The sequence below is a fragment of the Anolis carolinensis genome, chromosome 1 (assembly GCF_035594765.1).
Source record: "Anolis carolinensis isolate JA03-04 chromosome 1, rAnoCar3.1.pri, whole genome shotgun sequence".
Taxonomy (NCBI): Eukaryota; Metazoa; Chordata; class Lepidosauria; order Squamata; family Dactyloidae; genus Anolis; species Anolis carolinensis.
Genome location: NC_085841.1, coordinates 197,980,232 through 198,001,479, shown reverse-complemented (window position 1 = coordinate 198,001,479; position 21,248 = coordinate 197,980,232). Strand labels below are relative to the sequence as shown.

The window sequence follows — 21,248 nt, the reverse complement described above, 5'->3', positions numbered from 1 at the left end:
TGAAGAGCGCATGCCTTTGTGATGAATACTATTTGAGTTGATAGAAATCCTGTTGTCAAGAATTTTGTCTCCCTAGTGGTGGTAGTGGAGATCACTAGGCAAAAAATAGAGGCAGCTTTCATGCTGAAATTTCTAGGTAGTAGTGATTCTGCTTCCAAGTCTGCTGTTTTCAACCACTAACCGCAATATGCACGAGTATGTGTGTGTGTAAGATTACGTAAGCCTCCACCAAATCTGTCTACCATCCAGCCCAAAAGCTCTCTATTTTAATTCATTACTCTACTTTCAACTGCATTTGTTTTTCCAAATGTTACTATTTAGCTGAAAAACTAATTAATTTTGAGAAGGAACCTTATGTTTAATCATCTTTCATATTAATGAAATTGTTATCATACTTTACACAAGGAGAATGATTTCCTGGATTACAAGCAGCCACTAAGGACTACATTAGACACAGCTGTATGGAGAATAGGAGCTCAAAAGTAAATCTTTTTCACAATATTAATAATGGTAATTAAATTAAAGAAAAGACACACAGAGAATATTATCTTATCAGGAATAAAAAAAAGTATATTGAATTTTCATAATGAAGCAACATTTCACTGACGTGTATACTCTTGGGATTCTAGATGTTATTTTGATTCATTTTTGTTTACAATTGACTGTCAGTGCCAGAGAATCCTAAAAGGTCATCAGCTTACTGAATCAGATAATACAATAGTAAGACCGCAGACCATATTATTATCATCTTAAATTGAGATACTACCTTTTAAAATTATACTGCATCCACCATTAATCACTGAAACAAGCCTAATCAGAAAATCCTAAACAGTCAAGTTGTATCTTCAACAGGAAAACATCTCTACTGTTTACAAGGAAGCAACATGGAATCCCAATTTATACACAGTTTCACAAAAGTGAAGCGTTTATGCTATTAGACATAAGACAGACAAATAAGTAAGTAACCATATGTATGTGACAAAAATTCAGGAACATCAAGTGTGCCCAAATCCATGGCTAATTCTCTTGATATGCTTAATTTCTAAGGAAAAAAAGTTAGGGGTGAGAGAAAAAAAGAATCAATTACGTTGGGATCAGAAAGCCTTTCTTCGTAAACTTTTAAATCTGTATATTGTCTGAAGCTAGCCAGTAATTAACTAAAATCAGATAACTGATTTTAGGGTTTATGTATTTTTATGGTTTATTTTATGTTCTGGCATTGAATGTTTGCCATATATATGTTGTGCTCCTTTGGGGTGAGAAAGGTGGAATATAAATGTTTTAAATAAATATAAAATAAACAATTTTTTAAATCTATATAGGGGTTATTTTATTTATTTTTGCTTAAAATGTTCCAATGTTGATTCCTGGCATTGAAAAGAAGAATAGGGCTTGATTCTGCTGAGCACAACTGCAAATCAAACCCTATTCTCTGGAATTAAATTTAGGTTCCCAAGACTAGGTCCCCAAAGTTATCCCCAACTTCATCAGTATTGTTAATGAGATTGTACATGCTCTACTAGAATATATAGAACAGCAGTTCAACGACAATGACAACAACAACCACACTGTTGTATATAGAACAGCAGTTGCAAATGAATCATAAAGTTACATATCTGATGCCATGAATTTGAATATTCCTTGTCTGGTTTGTCACAATCTTAGAGTTACTTAAACACAGAAACGTGAGTTAGTTCAATGAGCAAAAAAAGCTTTTGATTTATTCTGAAGCAAATTAGGTGGTAAATATAGTTAAGCAATAGCACATTTGCTAGAAAAAATGGCTTTTGCCTAGGTACTTACTGGTGAGGTGTGTAATTGGGTTATTCTTAATTGGTTCTCCAGATCTTGCACCTTGTTTTTTAGCTCCATGTTTTCTGTTTCTAATTCATTAATCTAACAAAAAAGTAGTTAACAGAATGGTGAGTAGACATGCAGATTAATCAGTGGTATTGTGGATAAGGAAGTTTATTGAACAATCACAACATTCTTGAAGCAGCCCAGAAAAACAAATCATTGAGGTAAAGTAACCATCTTTCTCCATCTTTAATATGATATTTCTTCAAATATTTAAACATGGCTATCATGTCACCTCTTAACCTTCTGTTCTTCAGACTGACTACAGCTAGCTCCCTAAGCTGCTCCTCATAAGGAATGGTTTCCAGTTTGTATGACTGATAGAAATTTATAAAATGGTAGCAATGACAACAGCTCCCTCTTTAAGAACAAATATTTTATGGATGAATTTCAGTATATGGCTTCTTTACAAGCTCAGTTTTTGCTGTTCCAGAGACTAGTGCATGAAGCAAGGGACTCAAACCACAGGAAAAGAAATTCTACCTAAACATTAGAAAGAACTTCCGGATGGTAAAAGCTGTTTTATAGTGGAATCGCTCACCTCCGGACAGAAAGGTCAGCCACGTGGCCAAAGGGGAGCCTTTAAATCCCCCATCGAGGAGACCAATGTTCTCCTGAGACTGGTGTCGCCACAAGTCTGCAGCAGGGAGGGGATTAAGGAAACCTCCTTCAGTTCGCCGCTCCCCACTGCATTCGGCCTCTGGCAGTGCAACCCACCCTCCTGCTCTCAGTTCAATAAGAGTTAACACTGGTTGCACTCCTTACAGAGGGTTTTTTTTGCCTACCCCATATTGAAACTGTTGGGAGTAAGGAATTTAAGGGGGTGTGGCTTTCATAACTAAGTGTCACTGGCAAGAAGTGGGGGGAGAACATGGATCGGAGTACACCCTGGCACCCCTCCAGTTTCGGTTGAAGGGGGACTTTTGGGTTTACCTCTATAGGTTGTGTGGCTTAATGGGTTCCTCAAAATATCTCCTTTTGGGGCTTACCTGGGGGGTTTACTTCTCTCCTGCTGGGTTCTGTGGCTCAGGAAGGAACCTTCCAGTAATGACCAGCCGAGATAGTACACCATCACTGTGGAGTGCCCCCGGGGTCAGGTGCTTCAACCAGCAGTTGTCTTAGCAGGTAGTCAGAGAATGATACCTGGCCTCACGCCATTGCCCATGTTGCAGGTCTCCCCCCACAGCTAGTTACTTATTTCAATTACCAGTTTTAAATAGGTCAATAAATGGCCCATTATTTCTCCATTTCTTTGTGTCCGGTCTCTTTATTTCCTGGTGGGATTCAAATGCTGCTTTAGAGTATGGTGGAGAGTTTTTAAATAGAGGCTAATTGGCCATCTGTTGGGAGTACTTTGATTTTGTATTCCTGCATGGCAGAATGGGGATGGACTGAATGGCCCTTGGTGTCTTTTACAACTCTATGGTTCCATAATTCTACACTAAGAAAAAAAGAGTTCTTATACAAGGATAGTTCCAAATTCTATCCTGTGCAGAATAGCGTCTGAAATACTAATTTCCCATTTCCTTGTTTATTAATATAGATATTTATATGTACTATGCATAGGATTGGGTATTTTGCTAATTATTATTCAGATGTGGAATGAAAAAGGAGATTGCTTACTACACTAATTCAGTACAGTACTACCAATGGATTTCCCCATGATTTTTCCTATTCACTTGTAATTTCTGTTCAAGTTTTGTCCAATTTGTATCCTTCCACTGATAGAAAATGTCATCTCCCACTCTCTACTGAAGGGCTCCTCTTTTCCAGAAGACAGAGGTTTTTTGTTTTTGTATGTGGAGGCTGGGGGCTGAAATAGAGGCAGGAGGAATGGTTAGTAATAACCTTCCTCCCTATCTCACAAATGGGAGCCCATGTTATATCAAAGAGAGTTTCATCAGCAATGGAATACAACTCATTCTGTTGCATGTTCAGATGCAGCCCAGTCTGATACCTCCTCATGGATTAATGAAAATTACGCTTTTGTTTTGTTTACTGAATAGTTTTCTTGAATTTGTCTAATTTGCTTATAATGGAACTGCCTAAAACCATGTAGCCTTATGTTGGCATTCTCATCTTTCCTCTTATTTTTTTAATTGCAGCCAAGTCCTGTTATTTCTTAGTTTGGAAATTTACCCAAGACCTGGTTTACTTTCTTTAAATGTGTGTCTTACAAAATGGGACGATAGGATTCTCATCATGCTTCTTCTGCTACATTCCAGCAATATATTTTTTTACAAAAATCTAAACGATACATTATGCAAACCGAGAAAGAACATGTGAATATGTAACTTACTCTTTTTTGTAACCCTGCAATCTGTTTTCTTGTTTCAACATCCTTTCCTCCAGATTCCAGAAATTTTCTGTAAGCCAGGTCAAATGCTTGACCAATAGTTAAGGTTATCTCTTCTGCCTTTATATAAAGCAAATATTACCATTAGCATGCAAACTGTATTTTATGTAAGGAAGAAAAAAATCTTAAAAGCACATATTGGTTCATTACCTATAGCCAGCTATGCAAAGATACTTAACAAAATGGAAAGTCTACAAGATGCTGAATCAACAAAGACTGTATTATCCAAATTACAATGAAAGGAAGATTGAACTGTGCAATGCACGGCTTATTTTAATAAATGGTTATAATCTTAGTGAATATTATATTATATAATCCACATTTGTACCAGTTATGACTGAATCCCATACTTAAATTGTGCACAAACCTATTGTTTTGGAGGAATTTATTTCTCTTTAAAATATCCCTACAACCTATTTGTTATATGACTTCTTTAGAGACCGCCCAATTATAATATCACAGTATTCTGGAGAGAATGATCCACACTGTGAAGACTTGATGTGATGACAGGGATGGAATCTTTTTGGATCCCCCCGCTGCCACCAAATTGCGAAGGATTCAACTTCTACCTCTATGTATCCCACTTTCCAATGTTGTCGCTGCCACCACCTTTGAAAGATGCTTTGCTCAAATAATAAGCAACATTTGAAGAAACAGTAACTTGTTTATTTATAGCACAAAGCTTGATGGTTGCAAGAATGTTATAACTTAAGTTGAACGATGTTACTTCTGTACAGTAAGTGTTGCAAGACTTCTCAATAGTTTCACTGAGCTTAGTATGGTATCAACTTTATATTACTTGTTTCTTTCAGTTAGGAATACTGTCCTTCTTGAACTTAGTTGATCTGTACCCGATCAAACTTGGACTGGGGAGTTTAACTGGTCAACCCTAGTCTTCCTTGACTTAGGGATGCAGCCTCAGCTCTTTAGTTATCTCTACTAAAGGCTCAGCAACTTTAATTTTAGCCCTTCTCCGCTAAAACTCTCTAGCTGCTCAACTTCCTCCCACAATCTCTTTTTTTCGATCACCCTCCTTTCTCACTGAACAGAACCAACTGCTCTGCTCAACCGACAAACTCCAACTGCCCAATTCCAACTGCTAAATTTGAATTCTAAGGCTTCCACCAGCAAGGTGAAGCCACGCCCCTTTTCCTGGCCATGCCTTAGAGGCTCCCAACTTCTGTACAAGAATAGCTGAAATATATAACCTCAAACAGTCAACCTAAACATAGCAATCATGAATAAAACACAATGATCATGACATCTTTACACACACATTAAAAACAATCTGTTTTAAATGCAAGTGCCATAGACAGAAAACAATACATTCAGAGCATTGCTGGTAAATCATAATGAAAAGAACATGATGTTCAGCATTCTGTTTAAGTGATGCTAGATGAATGACACTGAGATGGGACAAAGATTTGGCATGACTGTGGAATTGTTTTTGAGCCAAGTCCACTAAGTGTAAGTAATCTGTCTCTGAATAAACTCCAATTGGCTAGATCATTCTAGAGTAATTACTACTCATAAAAGTCCTGGAAGTGGTAGAGAATCTGATTTTTGTGTGTAATAGGCATTCCAAATTCACTGGGTTTAGGTGCACTGGATCTCTGCAAAAGTGAGAAAACTGTAAATAAAAATGTTATGTTTTTACCTGAGAGAACATCGCTCAAGGAATCTCTAGGTCTTCCAGCACAGTTCTATGGTCAACGTCCACCCTAAGTCGATCATAGAGCTGCAGTGTAGGACCTAGCAATTCCTAGAGAGGATGTATTAATCAAATCTGTGAATAATGAAATCTGTAAAAGTCAAACCCGCAAATATGGGAGGCCATATTTGTATGATGTTCCCTGTACAATGAGCATGATTCAGTCAGAGCAGCATAACACTGAATATTAGTACAGTAGAGTCTCACTTATCCAACACTCGCTTATCCAACGTTCTGGATTATCCAACGCATTTTTGTAGTCAATATTTTCAATACATCGTGATATTTTGGTGCTAAATTCGTAATTACAGTAACTACAGTAATTACTACATAGCTTTACTGTGTATTGAATTACTTTTTCTGTCAAAGTTGTTGTATAACATGATGTTCTGGTGCTTAATTTGTAAAATCATAACCCAATTTGATGTTTAATAAGCTTTTCCTTAATCTCTCCTTATTATCCAACATATTCGCTTATGCAACGTTCTGTCGGCCCGTTTACGTTGGATAAGCGAGACTCTACTGTACTTTATTCCAATAAACAATTGGACTACTGAACCAATATGGGTTAATCCTAATACATGTAAATGTAATTGTAAATTGATGGTAGATCAGTATTCTTCATATAGGTGAAGTGTATCAACATCAAGAAATTGAGACCAAAGTAAATAAAGACACATTATCTAAGAACATAGAAAAATCCAAAATATTAATTCTTGACATCCTGGTGGGGATATTTTGGGAGCTCCAGTGCAACCCCACCCCCCACAAAAACCTCAATTTGTTTCCAAGCTCTGCTACAATGCATTTCTATATCAAGATAACAGGCAAGATTGTTTCCTAGCATAATACGGGGGGGGGGGGGGGGGGGACGGGACATTTTCACAGGTTGTTTTGTACTGTGAATCCCGTGGGATAAAACACACACATTGGTTGTCAAGGGCATGAGCATTTGTTTTATACATTCCTCTCAAATGTAAAAGCAGAGCCCACTTCAGTTCTGCTTACTGATAGCTAGAATTACAAAATAATATGTAGCAGGACAACAGGCATGCACCTTTCATGCTTTATTTGTTTTGCACAAGGTTCAGGAAGGCAGCTCATATTTTGGACTACATTCGTACTTGCTCCAGTTGGAAACTCTGAATAGTGCTGGCCAGTTTCTCATTTGGCAAGATTAAAACAAAAGCTTTTAAGAGGTAATGGCACTCTTATGTATCAGTGTAGTAAAATATATCAATAAAAGCATCTTATGATATTATCAACATTCCAGTGCTAATAACTAATACTTTAAATTGTATACTAATGCTTTTATGTCAAGCCGCTTTGAGTCAAAATAATAATACAGTAATAATAATAATAATAATAATAATAATAATAAATGTAGCTTCAGAGACAGGAATGTTAGCATGTTTTACTCTCATTTCTATTTTGTAGAGTAATTATAAAGAAAGGGCAAAAACTATTAACAGGAAAACCCCTAGCCTAAATCAGATCATACATGGCATACTTACACACTTTTCACTGTCAAAGACATAGCACAAATGCTTATTTGATTCAGAATCTTTGCATATGAAAGTGAATATCCTTTTGTCCGTTTTGTCATCAGCACAAAATGATATCCTATGGAGCTGGCAGTTATGCTGGACTTCCTGCAAACAGTAATTTTGCAATTACACTTTAGGAATTGTTTTGGACATAAATAACATTTTGGATCTTGCACGCCTAACCCTAGAAAAAGGCAGGTCCCTCTCTAGTCATAAGGAGTAATACTTTACATAGGAGGTGAATTTTACAATTGCCACCGACAATGTTGTTTTCTAACGGTATATGGCAATCTTATAAACGACTACAGTTGTTTTCTCAGTCATGTTTGCAATCTGTATAGGCATCTGGGTCTGATTTGCAGCTACACAAGGCAAAGGAGTATAAACACAAGATGTTCCATTACAGATACTGGCTTTATTCACTGGCTCTTTTTCTGGATCACGCTCAAAGTAGTTTCTTCACAAACATCTTACTGCTGTACATAATGTTCTGTCAGTTGACATGTCTGTATATTTAATGTAGTAACCAGAGACTGGCAGTATCACTTTTTCAGATGGAAAGATAGGATCTTGGAATATACAGAAAATGACATGTGTCATCTCAACTTCCTACTCAAAAGACATGTTAAATAAATCATGCACTCAAAACACAAAATCTGACTCTTGTGATTACTTCAACAAATTGTGACTGCCAAATATCGTAGAAAGCAAGTTTCACACAATGTGACAAGAATATATCACTTTTTGCAGCTTAGTTGAGGCAATGTGTATCCTCATTCTTTGACAGTGAAATTACATCAACCGCCTGTCTCATTGACTGCAATGGCATATTCAAGTTGTAAGCTTCAAATAGGCTTGAATAGGCAAGTTGCTTACCAAGGTAAAGTCCATTCTAGGTTCTACCAAGTTTCTTTGGGCTAAGGGCTGACACTGAGTGGTTCCTGATAGATTGTGTCAAGTGGAATTATAACTTACCAACCACATTTCAGTGGTGTGGCACTTTGTTGCATGTTGCTATAATGAGCATGATACGGCCATGCCAGTAGTGTTTCCTCCTCTCCATGAATCTATCTGTGGTTTATACACACATCTTTCTCCCAATAATTTGAAGCATATGCCTGGCAGTGCTGTTTTAGCACCCTGTATGCATCATTCAGTTTTTGAATAATCAGAATTGCAATCTTCTATATACATTGAAAGAGAGTTGGTACAATGCAACCATTCCTTTTTTAACAGTTCTATTGCTTAGTTGCTACTGTTACATAACTTATCATGGAGCTGGTGGCACAATGGGTTAAACCACTGGTACTCATCTGGGGTCCCCAGATGTTTTTGGCCTACAACTCCCAGAAATCCCAGCCAGTTTACCAGCTGATAGGATTTCTGGGAGTTGAAGGCCAAAAGCATGCGGGGATCCCAGGTTGAGAACCATTGGGTTAAACTCTTGTGCCAGCTGAACTGCTGACTTGAAAGTTGGGTTGCTGATCTAAAGGTTGCTGATTCAAATATGCGAGATGGCATGAGCTCTAGCTTGCAGGGACATGAGAGAAGCTTCCCAGCTAACACATCCAAGCATCCCTGGGCAACATCTCTGTAGACGACCAATTCTTTCACACCAGAAGCGACTTGCAGTATGTTCTCAAATCGCTTCTAACATGATAAAAAAATGGAGCTAGTGATTTCCATTTGGAAAATAAACATTTGGAAATTTACAAAAGTAAAAATACTCATTTGGCACTTTTTCTGTTTTTCCTTTCAAATTTTCAAAGCAGTTTTTTTTATTACTTCTGGCTAGTATCATGGGAAAGTAGTTCTGATTACCAAGAAAGATATGCAGCTTATATGGGAGAGCTATTCTCTGCCCTAAAATGATGGGACTGTAGTTCTTTAATATAAGCACTTCAATGAAAGCTATTTTTTTAAAAAAACTTCATAACCTGGCATTACAACTTTTAACTACTCATTTAAAATGTGCTAATATTACAGTTTTACATTGTGAAGTGCCTGATCCTTTGCTTCCTTCAATTCTCCCTCAAATCTTCCCTTTGTTACTTTGAGAGAAGATCAATACTTGTCAAATGAGATCCTCATGGTTTTTTTCACTTCTACAACATTTCTTTGTGAATACCAAGAACTGCACTGATTACAAGGTGATGTTCTGTGGTTTCTTGGATGTACAAATGGTTGTGTCACTTTAAACATATTCTTCTTTTTCTTCTTTGAGGGGTGGGGATCGGATTGGAAAGCGAAAGCTTTCTTTCCTTTATCCACAAAATCACACAGATGTTTCACTATGCTTTTTTCTCCCATTTCTTTCATTTTACAAAAGGATAGACAAGAAAGAAGCACAGAACAAAGATTGAAAGAATAATATTTGTTTTCACTTATATTGATGTAGATGAGACTAGATACAGAGATTTCAGTAATTCTCAGCTCAGTAATACAATGCTATAAAGGTATTTTTGCATTTCCTTCCTAAGAGACACCATCATGGCTCAGAATTATTTTTGTACAGTTAGATATATGTATTATGACAGTGGTTCTCAACCTATGGTCCCTAGATGTTTTTGGCCTTCAACTCCCAGAAATCCTAACAGCTGGTAATCTGGCTGGGAATCTGGGAGTTGTAGGCCAAAAAGACCTGGGGACCCCAGGTTGAGAACCACTGTATTATGGACATGGCTAACAGCAAGCAACAGTGTCTCTTGTGCCAGCAAGCTGGAGATAAGTCACTTAAGTGGGTTGGATTCCATGGGGCAAAATTTGAAGAGAAAGTGAAAAGAAGAATATAAGATTCTTACCTTTGTTTTTGGATCTAGAATTTTAACGCCATATATTGAGATTTGTAACTCAACCTTTGGTGTTTTTTGACCTTCCGATTTCTTGATATGCCTTGCAAACTGGAAATTAGTAACAAATATTCATGTAGAAATATATATAGATATATCTATAAGCTATTGTAATTGGCTGAAAGCTACAATGTAAAACAAAACTTTCCTCTATATAACTATATATAATTATACATTTTCCTGAACATTAAGTGGCACAGATTTTCCTTACAGGGGTCAGTGTTGGATGTAAGGATTTTTCAGAAACCCTCTGTGTTGCAGAGGGTGTTGATATTATGTTTATGAAATTCCAGTGGATCTTATGCCCTCCCAGTTTGTGTATTTCATTTATTTAGGCAAGTACTTAAGACCCTCTTTTCTTAGGCAGTCATTTCATTTTTAATCATGGTACTGAATAATTTATATTTTTAAAAGAATGTGGCATTCTCATTATATACAGTTGTAATTACTGCATTACACTGTATTTTGTATGTTCCATGCTTTGAGGAGTTGTACAAATTGAAAAACTGGATAAATATTCTTAAATAGCATCATAGCTGAATTAATAAACCCATATAGAACATGACTATAAAACTCTTTCCTAAAACACATATTGTCACTAGAGATCTCAATAAAATGCACACTGCAGCTTCAACTTGTTCTTATTTCAGATATGGTTCAATGTCAATCTAGTACTAACATGCAACATAGACTACTTCTTCTCAGGCTACCTGATATAGGGGACTAACAATTATTATTTTTCAGTATGCTGGGTAGTGTTAATATTTTTTCCCATCAGGTACAATGATTTGTCCCCTTTTTGGAAATTTGTTAAGGACCAGTAGTCTATGGCTCAGGGCCCAGAAATGGTCCCGAGACCATCACTTTCAGTAGCACTGAGATAGACCACTTTCCAAACTTATCAGACCTGTGTTCCTCAAACAAGTGCAGAAGCTCCCATTTAGCATAGCCACTTATCCTTTTATCAACATTTTGTAGTTTTGCTAATTACACTATGTAACACGATTTTTGTTCCTGGGTTATAAGTCATTTCCTAATTAGATCTATCATAAAACATGGGAAAGGTTTACTAAACTGCAAAAAACATTGGTTTTTTTTTGTTTTTTGTTTTTTGCAGAACATCCTGTAGCAAATTTTGTTATAGTTTTTTAATGATTATCTTATAGAGTCTCAACCAATTCAATATAGTTTGTGGCAGCCACAAAAACATTTTTGTGGAGTATAACAACTACTTTCAAAATAAGTACTGTACAATTAAACAGGAAATAACACTTCAAAATCAGGAACAGAAAATTTTTCAAATTTTGTTACATAGTATTATAAGCATTAGTGTAAGTTTCTTAAAATGGCACTGAGAGCAAATGAATATACTTAGAATAAATACATAGCATACAAGTGCATGCTTGTGTGGAAACATGCAATCACATACAACAAATAGCTCAAAATAGCTCAAAAGGAGATGTTCCAACTATTTTCCAGTCTAGCACTCTGTTAAAGAAAGCGGCTGATAGGAAGCTAAGCTAAGAGGACAGGTGTTTATTTGTTTGTTTGAATTTATAGCTTGCATTTCTTTCAATATGGGACCCAAGCACCTACTTGATGACAACTAGACTCTGTTGTCAACTGTAGTATTTTGATTATATCAATTCCCCCCCCCCCCTCACCCCAATTCAGAAATATTCTAGACCTTTTTGCAATGTGTTTGTTGCCGGTCTTCCATGCAATGGGGGCACACAAAAATGTAGAAATTGCCTACACCATTACTTCATTGTAGAGTTGAATTTAGTTTAGTAGTCAACTGCTGATTTGTGTTGACTACAGTAATAATACAATGTACTTGTGAAGGTTTCATTTATGTGATTTAGGATTCCCATTGTTGGAAGTGGTACCTTACAATTACTGGGTCATAAAAATGAGGAGGAGCAATCTTCCAGTTTCCAAATATATTCTTTTCAGGGACTTCCTCCATTGGGTTTTCCACATAATATTCTCTTCTCAAAACTAAAAGCTTATGATAACCGCCAGTTAATCTATATGTGTTCTTTTTCAATCTTGTTTGATGAGGCTAAATGTGACACATTCTGAGATCTTCCTGTTTTAGATACTCTTGTGACTAGACTCAAGGGGAAAATATTACATCAGAATGAAGAATAAAGCAAAAAGGTTACAAAATTTGGAAGCATTTCAGTGACAAAAAAGTCACTAGGCTCCCCTAACATCTGTGGTCTCTCTAGTAGGTATGATTAATAGTACTTTCATATAGGAGCAAACAAACATGAAACCAAATGGAATATTCCATCCAGAGGACACAGCATAAAAGTTGATAATGCAACCAAGATGTTTCTTTATAGTAACCTAAACAATGAGCTATTCAGTATCATAACTTTGATACTGATTGTAGTGAAATAAATAAAAATTTGGAAGAGAAATAGAACAAATTAAGTTTGCCAATAGCACCTCTTTTTGATAATGGAACATCAGCACCACCTGCTGGTAAAAATCAAATTATATACTGTATAATATTACAATTTTATAGATTGATATGATTGGGGGAGGGCAAGACATCAATAATTTGTGACTAAGTTGTTGAACAGTTGATTGTAGGACTACATCACCAATAAAAACTTTCTTTGGATGCTGCTCAAATGTGGATCAAGCCATTAAGTTATGATTGTTAGAAGTGACTGAACAATGCCTCTGAAAATGTAACCGTTCAATATTGAATGGAAATTGAGAACAAGTAATACCTCACAGTAGGCTCTCAACTCTATGAAGCATCTGTTGATGAACGGATGCATTGGGCTTTCATTAAAACCTAAAATGCACAAACATTTTTAGAAAAAAGCAACATGGCTTTTAATAGAACCCAAGTACAGGTTTCCTTCATTGTCAGGAGTCTAAACATTTAATTTATGTTCCTTGTTTTCTACAATGAAGTCAGCTCTTTTTGAAGTTGTGATAATGCTGTGATTTTATGAAACTTTAATTCACACATCTAATTTCCCTAACTAAGAATGAACACATATGAATGCATCTTTATTTTTAACATTCAGAATGTTCAGGCAGAGCATGCCTAAACTGAATCACAGAAATCTTATGATTTATCATTAAAAATAATTAAAAGGCGGGAAATTTTAATTGGGCAGGAAGAATCAAATATTATTTCATTCTCTGATTCATAATTCAAGATGCAATTTTGAGCCCTCATAGACTGCAAAGCCTCCATGATTTTTCTTTGAAAATGAAACCATCTTTTTGACTTTTTATGTGTGTGTAAGGGTGGCGAAGCCCGGTGGCGAAGTGCGTTAAAGCACTGAGCTGGAGACCGAAAGGTCCCAGGTTCAAACCCTGGGAGCGGCATGAGCAGCTGCTATTAGCTCCATCTCCTGCCAACCTAGCAACATGCCAATGTGAGTAGATCAATAGGTACCGCTCTGGTGGGAAGGTAACGGTACTCCATGCAGTCATGCCGGCCACATGACCTTGGAGGTGTCTACGGACTTAGAAATGGAGATGAGCACCAACCCCCAGAGTCAGACATGACTGGACTTAACGTCAGGGGAAACCTTTACCTTTTAAGGGTGGAAAAAGACATTTGTAAGGGTGGAAAAAGATCTATAATGCCCTTGATTCAACAAATCACCTCTTTGTTATTTGCCAAATTGTGTGATCAAGACTGGATCTCTTAAGCAACTTTTGTTTCTGTTGAACAACTGTGAAACTGACCAAAACTAAACCACAATATCTTTTTAAAGCAGGGCAAGATCTTTTCTTATTTTGGACATGTTTCTGATACTGGAATTAATTTGGTAGGTCAAACAACACCTCTGTTATGCCAGCTCTATTGGCTGCCAGTCAGCTACTGAGCACAATTCAAAGTGCTGGCTTTAGCCTATAAAGCCCTAAATGATTCTGGCCCAGCTTACCTGTCCGAATGTGTCTCCCTCTATGAACCACCTCAGAGATTAAGATCATCTGGCAAGGACCTGCTTTCGGTCCCACCTTGTTTGCAGGTGCGATTGGTGGGGGACAAGAGACAGGCCTTCTCAGTGGTGTTAACTGATGTTTTTAATCATTCATATTTTAATTATTGGTTTTAATTGTGATTGTTTATTTGATATATGTATGCATGGCATCAAATTGCTGCCTGTTGTAAGGCCGCCTTGAGTCCGCTCTGAGGTTGAGAAAGGTGGGATATAAGTATGGCAAATAAATAAATAAATAAATAAATAAATAGTGCATTGGGATAAATGTTTTGTTTATCAATCCTATCACTTGCCTTTATTTTTGCATGGCAACCAGGGATTGCTGACAAATGCAGTTTTTAAGAAAACAAACGATTTGGAGGCAAGGCATAGCTTTTAGTTCCATTCTGTGCTTGTAAAAAGCACTTTGCTAACAAGATGCTGGGGTCACATAGATTTCAATCGGGTCAGCAATATTTTTTAAAACCCAATAAAATGTAGTTAACTATGACTCAAATTTAATGCAAAATGCAATACAGCACTAAAGATTAATAGCTTTGCTACAAAGCTAGAGGCTTGGGTATCTGGTAATGGGGCCCGCTGTTAATTCCTGTGATATAACATAGACCCATGAAACTTTACTCCTATATTTCCCTTTCAACTGAAATCTTTAAGGTATGACGAAATCTCTCCTTCACCATTATATCAACATGAAGTTGTTGAAAAGAAACCTATATAGGGAATCATTTATGAATTTGTCATCAGCTTTTTCTTTAGATGTATTTACCTCTGATGAGACTGGTGGTCTTTGAAGACAATTTCCAATACTTTGGCATACAAAATCATTACTAAAACCATTTCCAAAATCAAGTACTCAGAGAACAAAGGAATGTCACCTACCCAAAACCAAATTTAAGGTGAATATTGAGATTCCGTTTTAATTTATTTTCATTTTTACTCCTAAGTTACATTTGTTTAACTGTTATAAGACATCTTGAGTGCTAAACTGTGGAAAAGGTGGGTACATAATAATAATAATAATAATAATAATAATATTATTATTATTATTTTAAATAAGAGAAATATTGAGATGTTTATCTAGCATTCAAAGGGATGAATATGGGCATGAATGAGATCCCTTTATTTTGTGTATTTCAAGCTTCAGCAATTGATGAAGATGGAGGGACCTCCCTTCTTAAAGTGAAATTATTATTATGATGACGGGTCTGATCCACTCATAGTCAATTAAGGCCTTTGTTCTGGCATTTGATGGAGTTGAGGACTACAGGGATGGTAGGCAAAAAAAAGAGGAAAATATAAAGCCCAATTTGAATTTTCCCCACCTCAAACGGGTCTTAAAGCAATTCTAAATAAGTTACATTTTTTTTTCAAATCAGGAGAGCTTTCACTTCGAACACAGAAAGCATGACACAGCCAGTTAAGAGTGAGGGCCAAAACAGTTCAGAGCGAGGGCCGTCCCAACACCAGAAAATATGTAGATGAGTTTACATATAAATAAGCAGGCACACAAGACAACCAATGTGGGTTGGGTCCCTGCTGCAAGTGACATTGATAACATCTTGTATCTACTGTAGCTCGTTTGGATTGAGGATCATTTGGCCTGTAATTTACAAGGGAGGATGCTGTGATTTCTTCCGATTTTACCCCTTCAAATTTGACCAATTCCTTTAATTGCTAGTGCAATCTCTTACCTTGACAGAATTGACTTAAGAATCACAATGCTGGCATTTTGCAAATGTACACAAAGCCCTTCAAGTTATAAACACATGCTTAGAACAGATTGATCATTGCTTCCAACTGCATATAGTATTTTTTTAAAATACTTCCCTACCTTAAGCTTTCTAACAGCGTCTCTCACGATTTCCGTGCCTTTTGGCTGCTCCACTTCAGTACTGCCTAGAAACTGAAAATATTGTAGTTTGTGAGAAAAATAATAAAAACTTATTTCTTCTAAAAAAGACCGTGACCTTGGTTATCAGCATGTTGCTGGTAATAATTAATCTCTGCGTAATTTTCAATCATAAAACCATATGAATACCTTCTTTCTGGTTCTATATTATCTTTCCAGCAAAACAGATACATTTTACTTTACTTAATTGAAACACTTTTTTTGCTTAACCTGACAAACTTCTACATAATATTTTCTAATTAATATGAAATAAATTTGAAATTCTAATTATCTTAGAGATATCATGACTAGATATTTGACAGTCTAAAGGGGAAAAGAGGAAAAATAGCCAGACAAAAATCCTGTGGTACAATGTTAATGAAAAGTTGGTATTAAGAAATATTTATTTTAGAAATATGGATATAATATTTAGATTGCATGTTCATTTAATGCTACATGGGGTTCATGCTCCTAAAATAATTTCAAAGCACACTTAGAAATAGTTGTAAATTTCCAAATGTTGTGGATACAGAGCATCTTTAAAAGTCTGAAACCTTGACCTCAGCAAACACATCCTTATTGTAACATAATGCCAAGTCATCAATTTGAATATACCCATAACAAATCAAAACAATGTGTGTGAGAGAGATTTACACACACAAACAGATATGTGACAATGAGGAGAAATAGAACCAAAACAGGGCAACTGTATCAGCAAACTAAATCATATACAAGTTTATGTTGCTTATACAACAAAGCCATTATGAACAGGTTGCTTACTAGTAACTGTAGTCCTTCATATTGCTATGGGTGCTTGTGAGGTGCATCTCTCTGAACCTTTCGGAGCTATAGAATATACATTTTGGTAGTAGCCCCCATCTTTCACACACCTGACCAGGACGTTTCTCCCCTAAATAATCAGTTCCCTGAACATTGACGCAGCTGTCAAGGATGTAAGGAAGACAAGACAGGATGAGGGGAGGATGTACGAGGTTGTGGGTTCACAAATGGCTGCTTGAAGAATCACAGTTACAGGAAAACAGCCTGTTGTTTTTCTTTGTGGACTTTAGAACTCACACTAATGTGGACTTTGGAACTCACTAGTAAGTTACTCACCATAAGAGGAGGGAGTGCAATACAGGAGAACAGCACAGCCCTCCCTAAAACAGCCTCCACATGGGAGCTTGTTTTGTGTAGAGGGATGTCTTTCAAGAAGGATGCTGCCACCAACATTGCTCTGTGATAATGGAACCAATGGGAGAGGATGGCCCCAGGAGGATATGGCACATCAAGAGCTGTTTCAGTGGGGTACATGGGACCACAGCCCTTAGAGAAGATTCCAAGAGCTTGCTTTCCAAAACACTACCAACTACTATTCCAGAGTCTGTACAATGAAAATGCCCTTCATATCTTCTGATTAATGTCCCTCTGCCTCAAGTGCCCACTTGATCCCCAGTGGCACTGAACAGTCACTGTTCGAGTATTGCCATGAAGATTCTGGATCCTTGGCCTCTTGTTCTTTTTGTGCTTCTTCTGCACAGGCTGCCCAGGCTCCATAACCACATCAAGGGTCTTTTATGGAGTGGAAGGCACTCAGGACTGAGTCAATGGTTGGGATTCAGTCCATTCAAAGGTCTTTTTAGATTTTGCAGATCTAGTGTCTGTTTCGAGGAGATATTGTTTTAGTGTTTCAATGGGCACAAGGACGCACATGATGCTACTGAAGCATGCAAAGAAGAGGAGGTATGCAAGGGGCTATTTTTCACATATCAGACATCTGTTTTTAAGGCATTTTCCTAGTTGTTAATTTCATCACATGACCATGGTGATATTAAGGAGTAAATGGCTTACAACGAGTGCACACTCTCACATAACATCATAGGCTATTACTTGTGGCCAAGTATGATTGCCTTCCAAGTGTAGGATCTATTCTTGATCTGCATGTTCTTTTGCAGCGAGGACATTTATTTCCAAATAGAAGGAGGGCTCTTTTAGGGCTGGATTGACACGCCTTCCTCTTGACATGTTTATCACTTTCATCCTTTATTCATGCCTATTCAAATTCCACATCACTGTTGGTAACAGCTGACCTCCAGTTAGAGAGCTGAAGGGCCAGGGCTTCTCAGTTCTTAGTTTTAAAGGTTAGCTTTAAGCCCATGTCACATAGAACCCCTCCCCCAGACAGATTTTTGGCTCCACAAGAGATAAACATTTTGAAAGATGTGAAGGAGGAAATAAGCATGGCCTAGAATAGCCAATCAACAGCAATGCTGAGCCATAAATCAAGGAAGATTCCAAACAGTCCAAGTCCAATATAATAAGGAAAAGCCAGGCCAAATAACCAAGCCAGAACACAGTGAACAAGGGGAAAAATCAATCTGAAGCCATTCATTAGAAATCAGGTAGAAATCAACCAGAAAAAAACACTCCAGAACAGTTCCTAATTATGATGCTACAGCAGCAGACAGGAGAGTTTAAGCGGGAAATGTGTTGGTCAAGTACATGGGAAATGAAAGGCAATACTGCCAAAATGCACATTGATGGTTCCAGAAATTTGTGAATGGTGCCCTGCATAGGCACAGATGACCCATTTGTGGAGTCCCAGAGAATATGAAGAATAATCTCTATAGAGTGATATTTTTTTTACAAAAGACAGACAACAGCCCTCAAATCTTTGCACAGCTTCCAGATTCTAGAAAAAAAAATCTCCAGCCATAGTACTTTACAAAAAGATTTAAGTGTGTGCCTGAAATCTGGTCTCTTTCCAGACCTGTCAACTTGCGGAGAGCCACAAAACAAATGGATCAACATGAAAACCTTTTGTGTCGACATGAAGCTTAGTGTCAGCACATATTTTGAATTATTGTGTTATGCCAGGGCTTCTACACTCATACTGGCATAAACATACAAAACCAAGATAAAATCTAAAAAGAATGACATAGCAACAATGCCTTATAAGTCTAGAGAAGAAATCACAGCATTACAGTCAACAGTTATTCATAACAGTGGAGTGAGATGGGGGGGGATAATTACACTTTCCTACTCATTGATCATATGTTTCCGTCCTGTTGCATAGCATAACAGTTTGGGTAACATGATAAAGCACAGATTAAAACCTACTTGCTTCTTCTACACGGTGCTTCTGCTTCTACAGAATGTACATCCCCAGTGTTGACTTCATGTAGTTTAATACCACTTTAACAACCATGGCTCAGTGCTACGGAATTGTGGGATTTGTAGTTGAGTGAAGCACCAGCACTCTTTGGCAGAGAAGTCTCAAGATCTTTGAAAATGAACTTTCCCAATTTTTTAGCATTTAGCCATAAAATGCTTTCATACTGCATTAATTCTACAGTGTAGATGTAATCAAATCATCTGCTGCATCTATTGGCTGCATAATATACTAGAGTGCAAAAAAGAGTGGTGCTTGAGTTGCTACATATACTGGTCAACATGACTGCAGATACTCAGGAGAAAAGGGTAGGATGCTTGGATTGTGCTATACTGCTGCATCTTCTGTATTTGATATAAACACCAGGTCTATTAGTTCATAAAAATATTTCTATTTTTAGACCATGAATTAAACAGCATGTGGCCCACCAGATACTACATTTCCAATCATATCATCCCTCATCATTGGATAAGCCAGACTGGATGGATATGAGTTGCAGTTAACAACATCTAAAAGGCCACAAATTGCTCATTTGTTTTTTTTTTTGTAGAAAACCCTGAGAATGGGAGTACCTCTACTTACTGTACTTACCCCCCTCCTTATGCGATAATATTGAAACCAGGAAATATTTTTATCTAATTTATTCATTTCCTGTTGTGTTTTTAGTGCCCAATTCCCATTTTTATTATTATTAATAGATCTTTATATTTAAGCCCATTTTCCCACCCTATTCTTCTTCTTTGGGAGGTCTCTAATGGTGATATCCATAGTGGTGTTTTTTCATATAACTTTTTTAAAATATTTCTCCCATGTCTTAAGAATTAAGGACCTTATAAAACGAAATTATTTTCTATCCTTTTTGTTTGTTTGTTTCATACCAGAGATAAGAGTGCCACCCTAATCTCAGGTCTATTCCCTTCAGATTCAAACATTTTGCTATTTTCAAGTTTTGCCCAACCTTTGGCCTACAATAGTGCTGCCGCCTTAAAGTATAGTTTTAAATCAGGTGTAGCTAGACCTCCCCTCTTTCTTTCATCAATCATGTATTTTACTTTAATTATGGGTTTGTTTGTTTTTTTGCCAAATAAACTTCATTATATCTTTAAGCCAAAATAATAATTAAAAAAAAGGCCGGCCAGAATCCTGAACGGGCTCTTGTTAACAGCTTATTTTAACTTCTTTTGTACCGCAGGTTGTATGTTGTATGTATGTCTATGTGTTATATGTTTTGATACAGCCGATGGGCTAATCAATAAAATGTGATGATACTGTACTTACTTCAGAAACAATTCATTGCAGGCACAGTATATGGAATGTGCTTACAAGAATCTGTTTCTAAAATTAAGGTAATCACAAACAAGATAATTACTACTCTCCACATCAAAGGGCCAATGAACAAGAATGTGCACACAGTAAGTTGAATCTTCCACTTGACTTCTACTGAATTTCATAACTGAGAAAATTGACTGTGATCTATGAGAACTTCATAATTGAACAATAAAGGCAGAGCCACAGAGAACGCATTTATTATTACATCTCACATTTCAATAGAGAAAAAAGACCACATGACATATGTGGTATTTCTGAACAGCATTAGCATATGTTTTCACAGAGATTTAACCCAATGTCAACATACTGTGAAGATCTAACTTTTTAAATAAACATTCTCATTGTTGACTACAAAAAATTTCAACACCTGTTGAAAAAACTATTAACAGCACTAGATTTTATTTTATTTTTTTGCTTCTCATGCAGAGGCAAAAAAGATTAATATTTGTAGGCAAAAAGAAGAGGACACAACTCAAGCAGAGTAATGATTCTGCACTTTCATTGCTTGGAATAATCGTAACAAATTAGATTATTAGCTTGTCCTAATGAAAGA

The 21,248-nt window shown here is 36.7% G+C and overlaps 1 protein-coding gene across 6 annotated transcripts in view; it reads right to left on the bottom strand.

Moving 5' to 3' along the window:
* The window catches only part of gulp1 (GULP PTB domain containing engulfment adaptor 1), a 225,049-nt gene that overhangs the window by 26,934 nt on the left and 176,867 nt on the right, over window positions 1–21,248 (bottom strand). For all 6 annotated transcript variants that reach the window (XM_062963509.1, XM_062963527.1, XM_062963519.1 and 3 more), the window contains exons 5-9: window positions 16,138–16,209; window positions 10,273–10,371; window positions 7,439–7,576; window positions 4,157–4,273; window positions 1,804–1,896 (exon numbers count right to left, since the gene is read on the bottom strand). In XM_062963509.1, coding sequence (XP_062819579.1) covers window positions 1,804–1,896; window positions 4,157–4,273; window positions 7,439–7,576; window positions 10,273–10,371; window positions 16,138–16,209 — 519 coding nt within the window. The remainder of the gene's footprint in view (window positions 1–1,803; window positions 1,897–4,156; window positions 4,274–7,438; window positions 7,577–10,272; window positions 10,372–16,137; window positions 16,210–21,248) is intronic.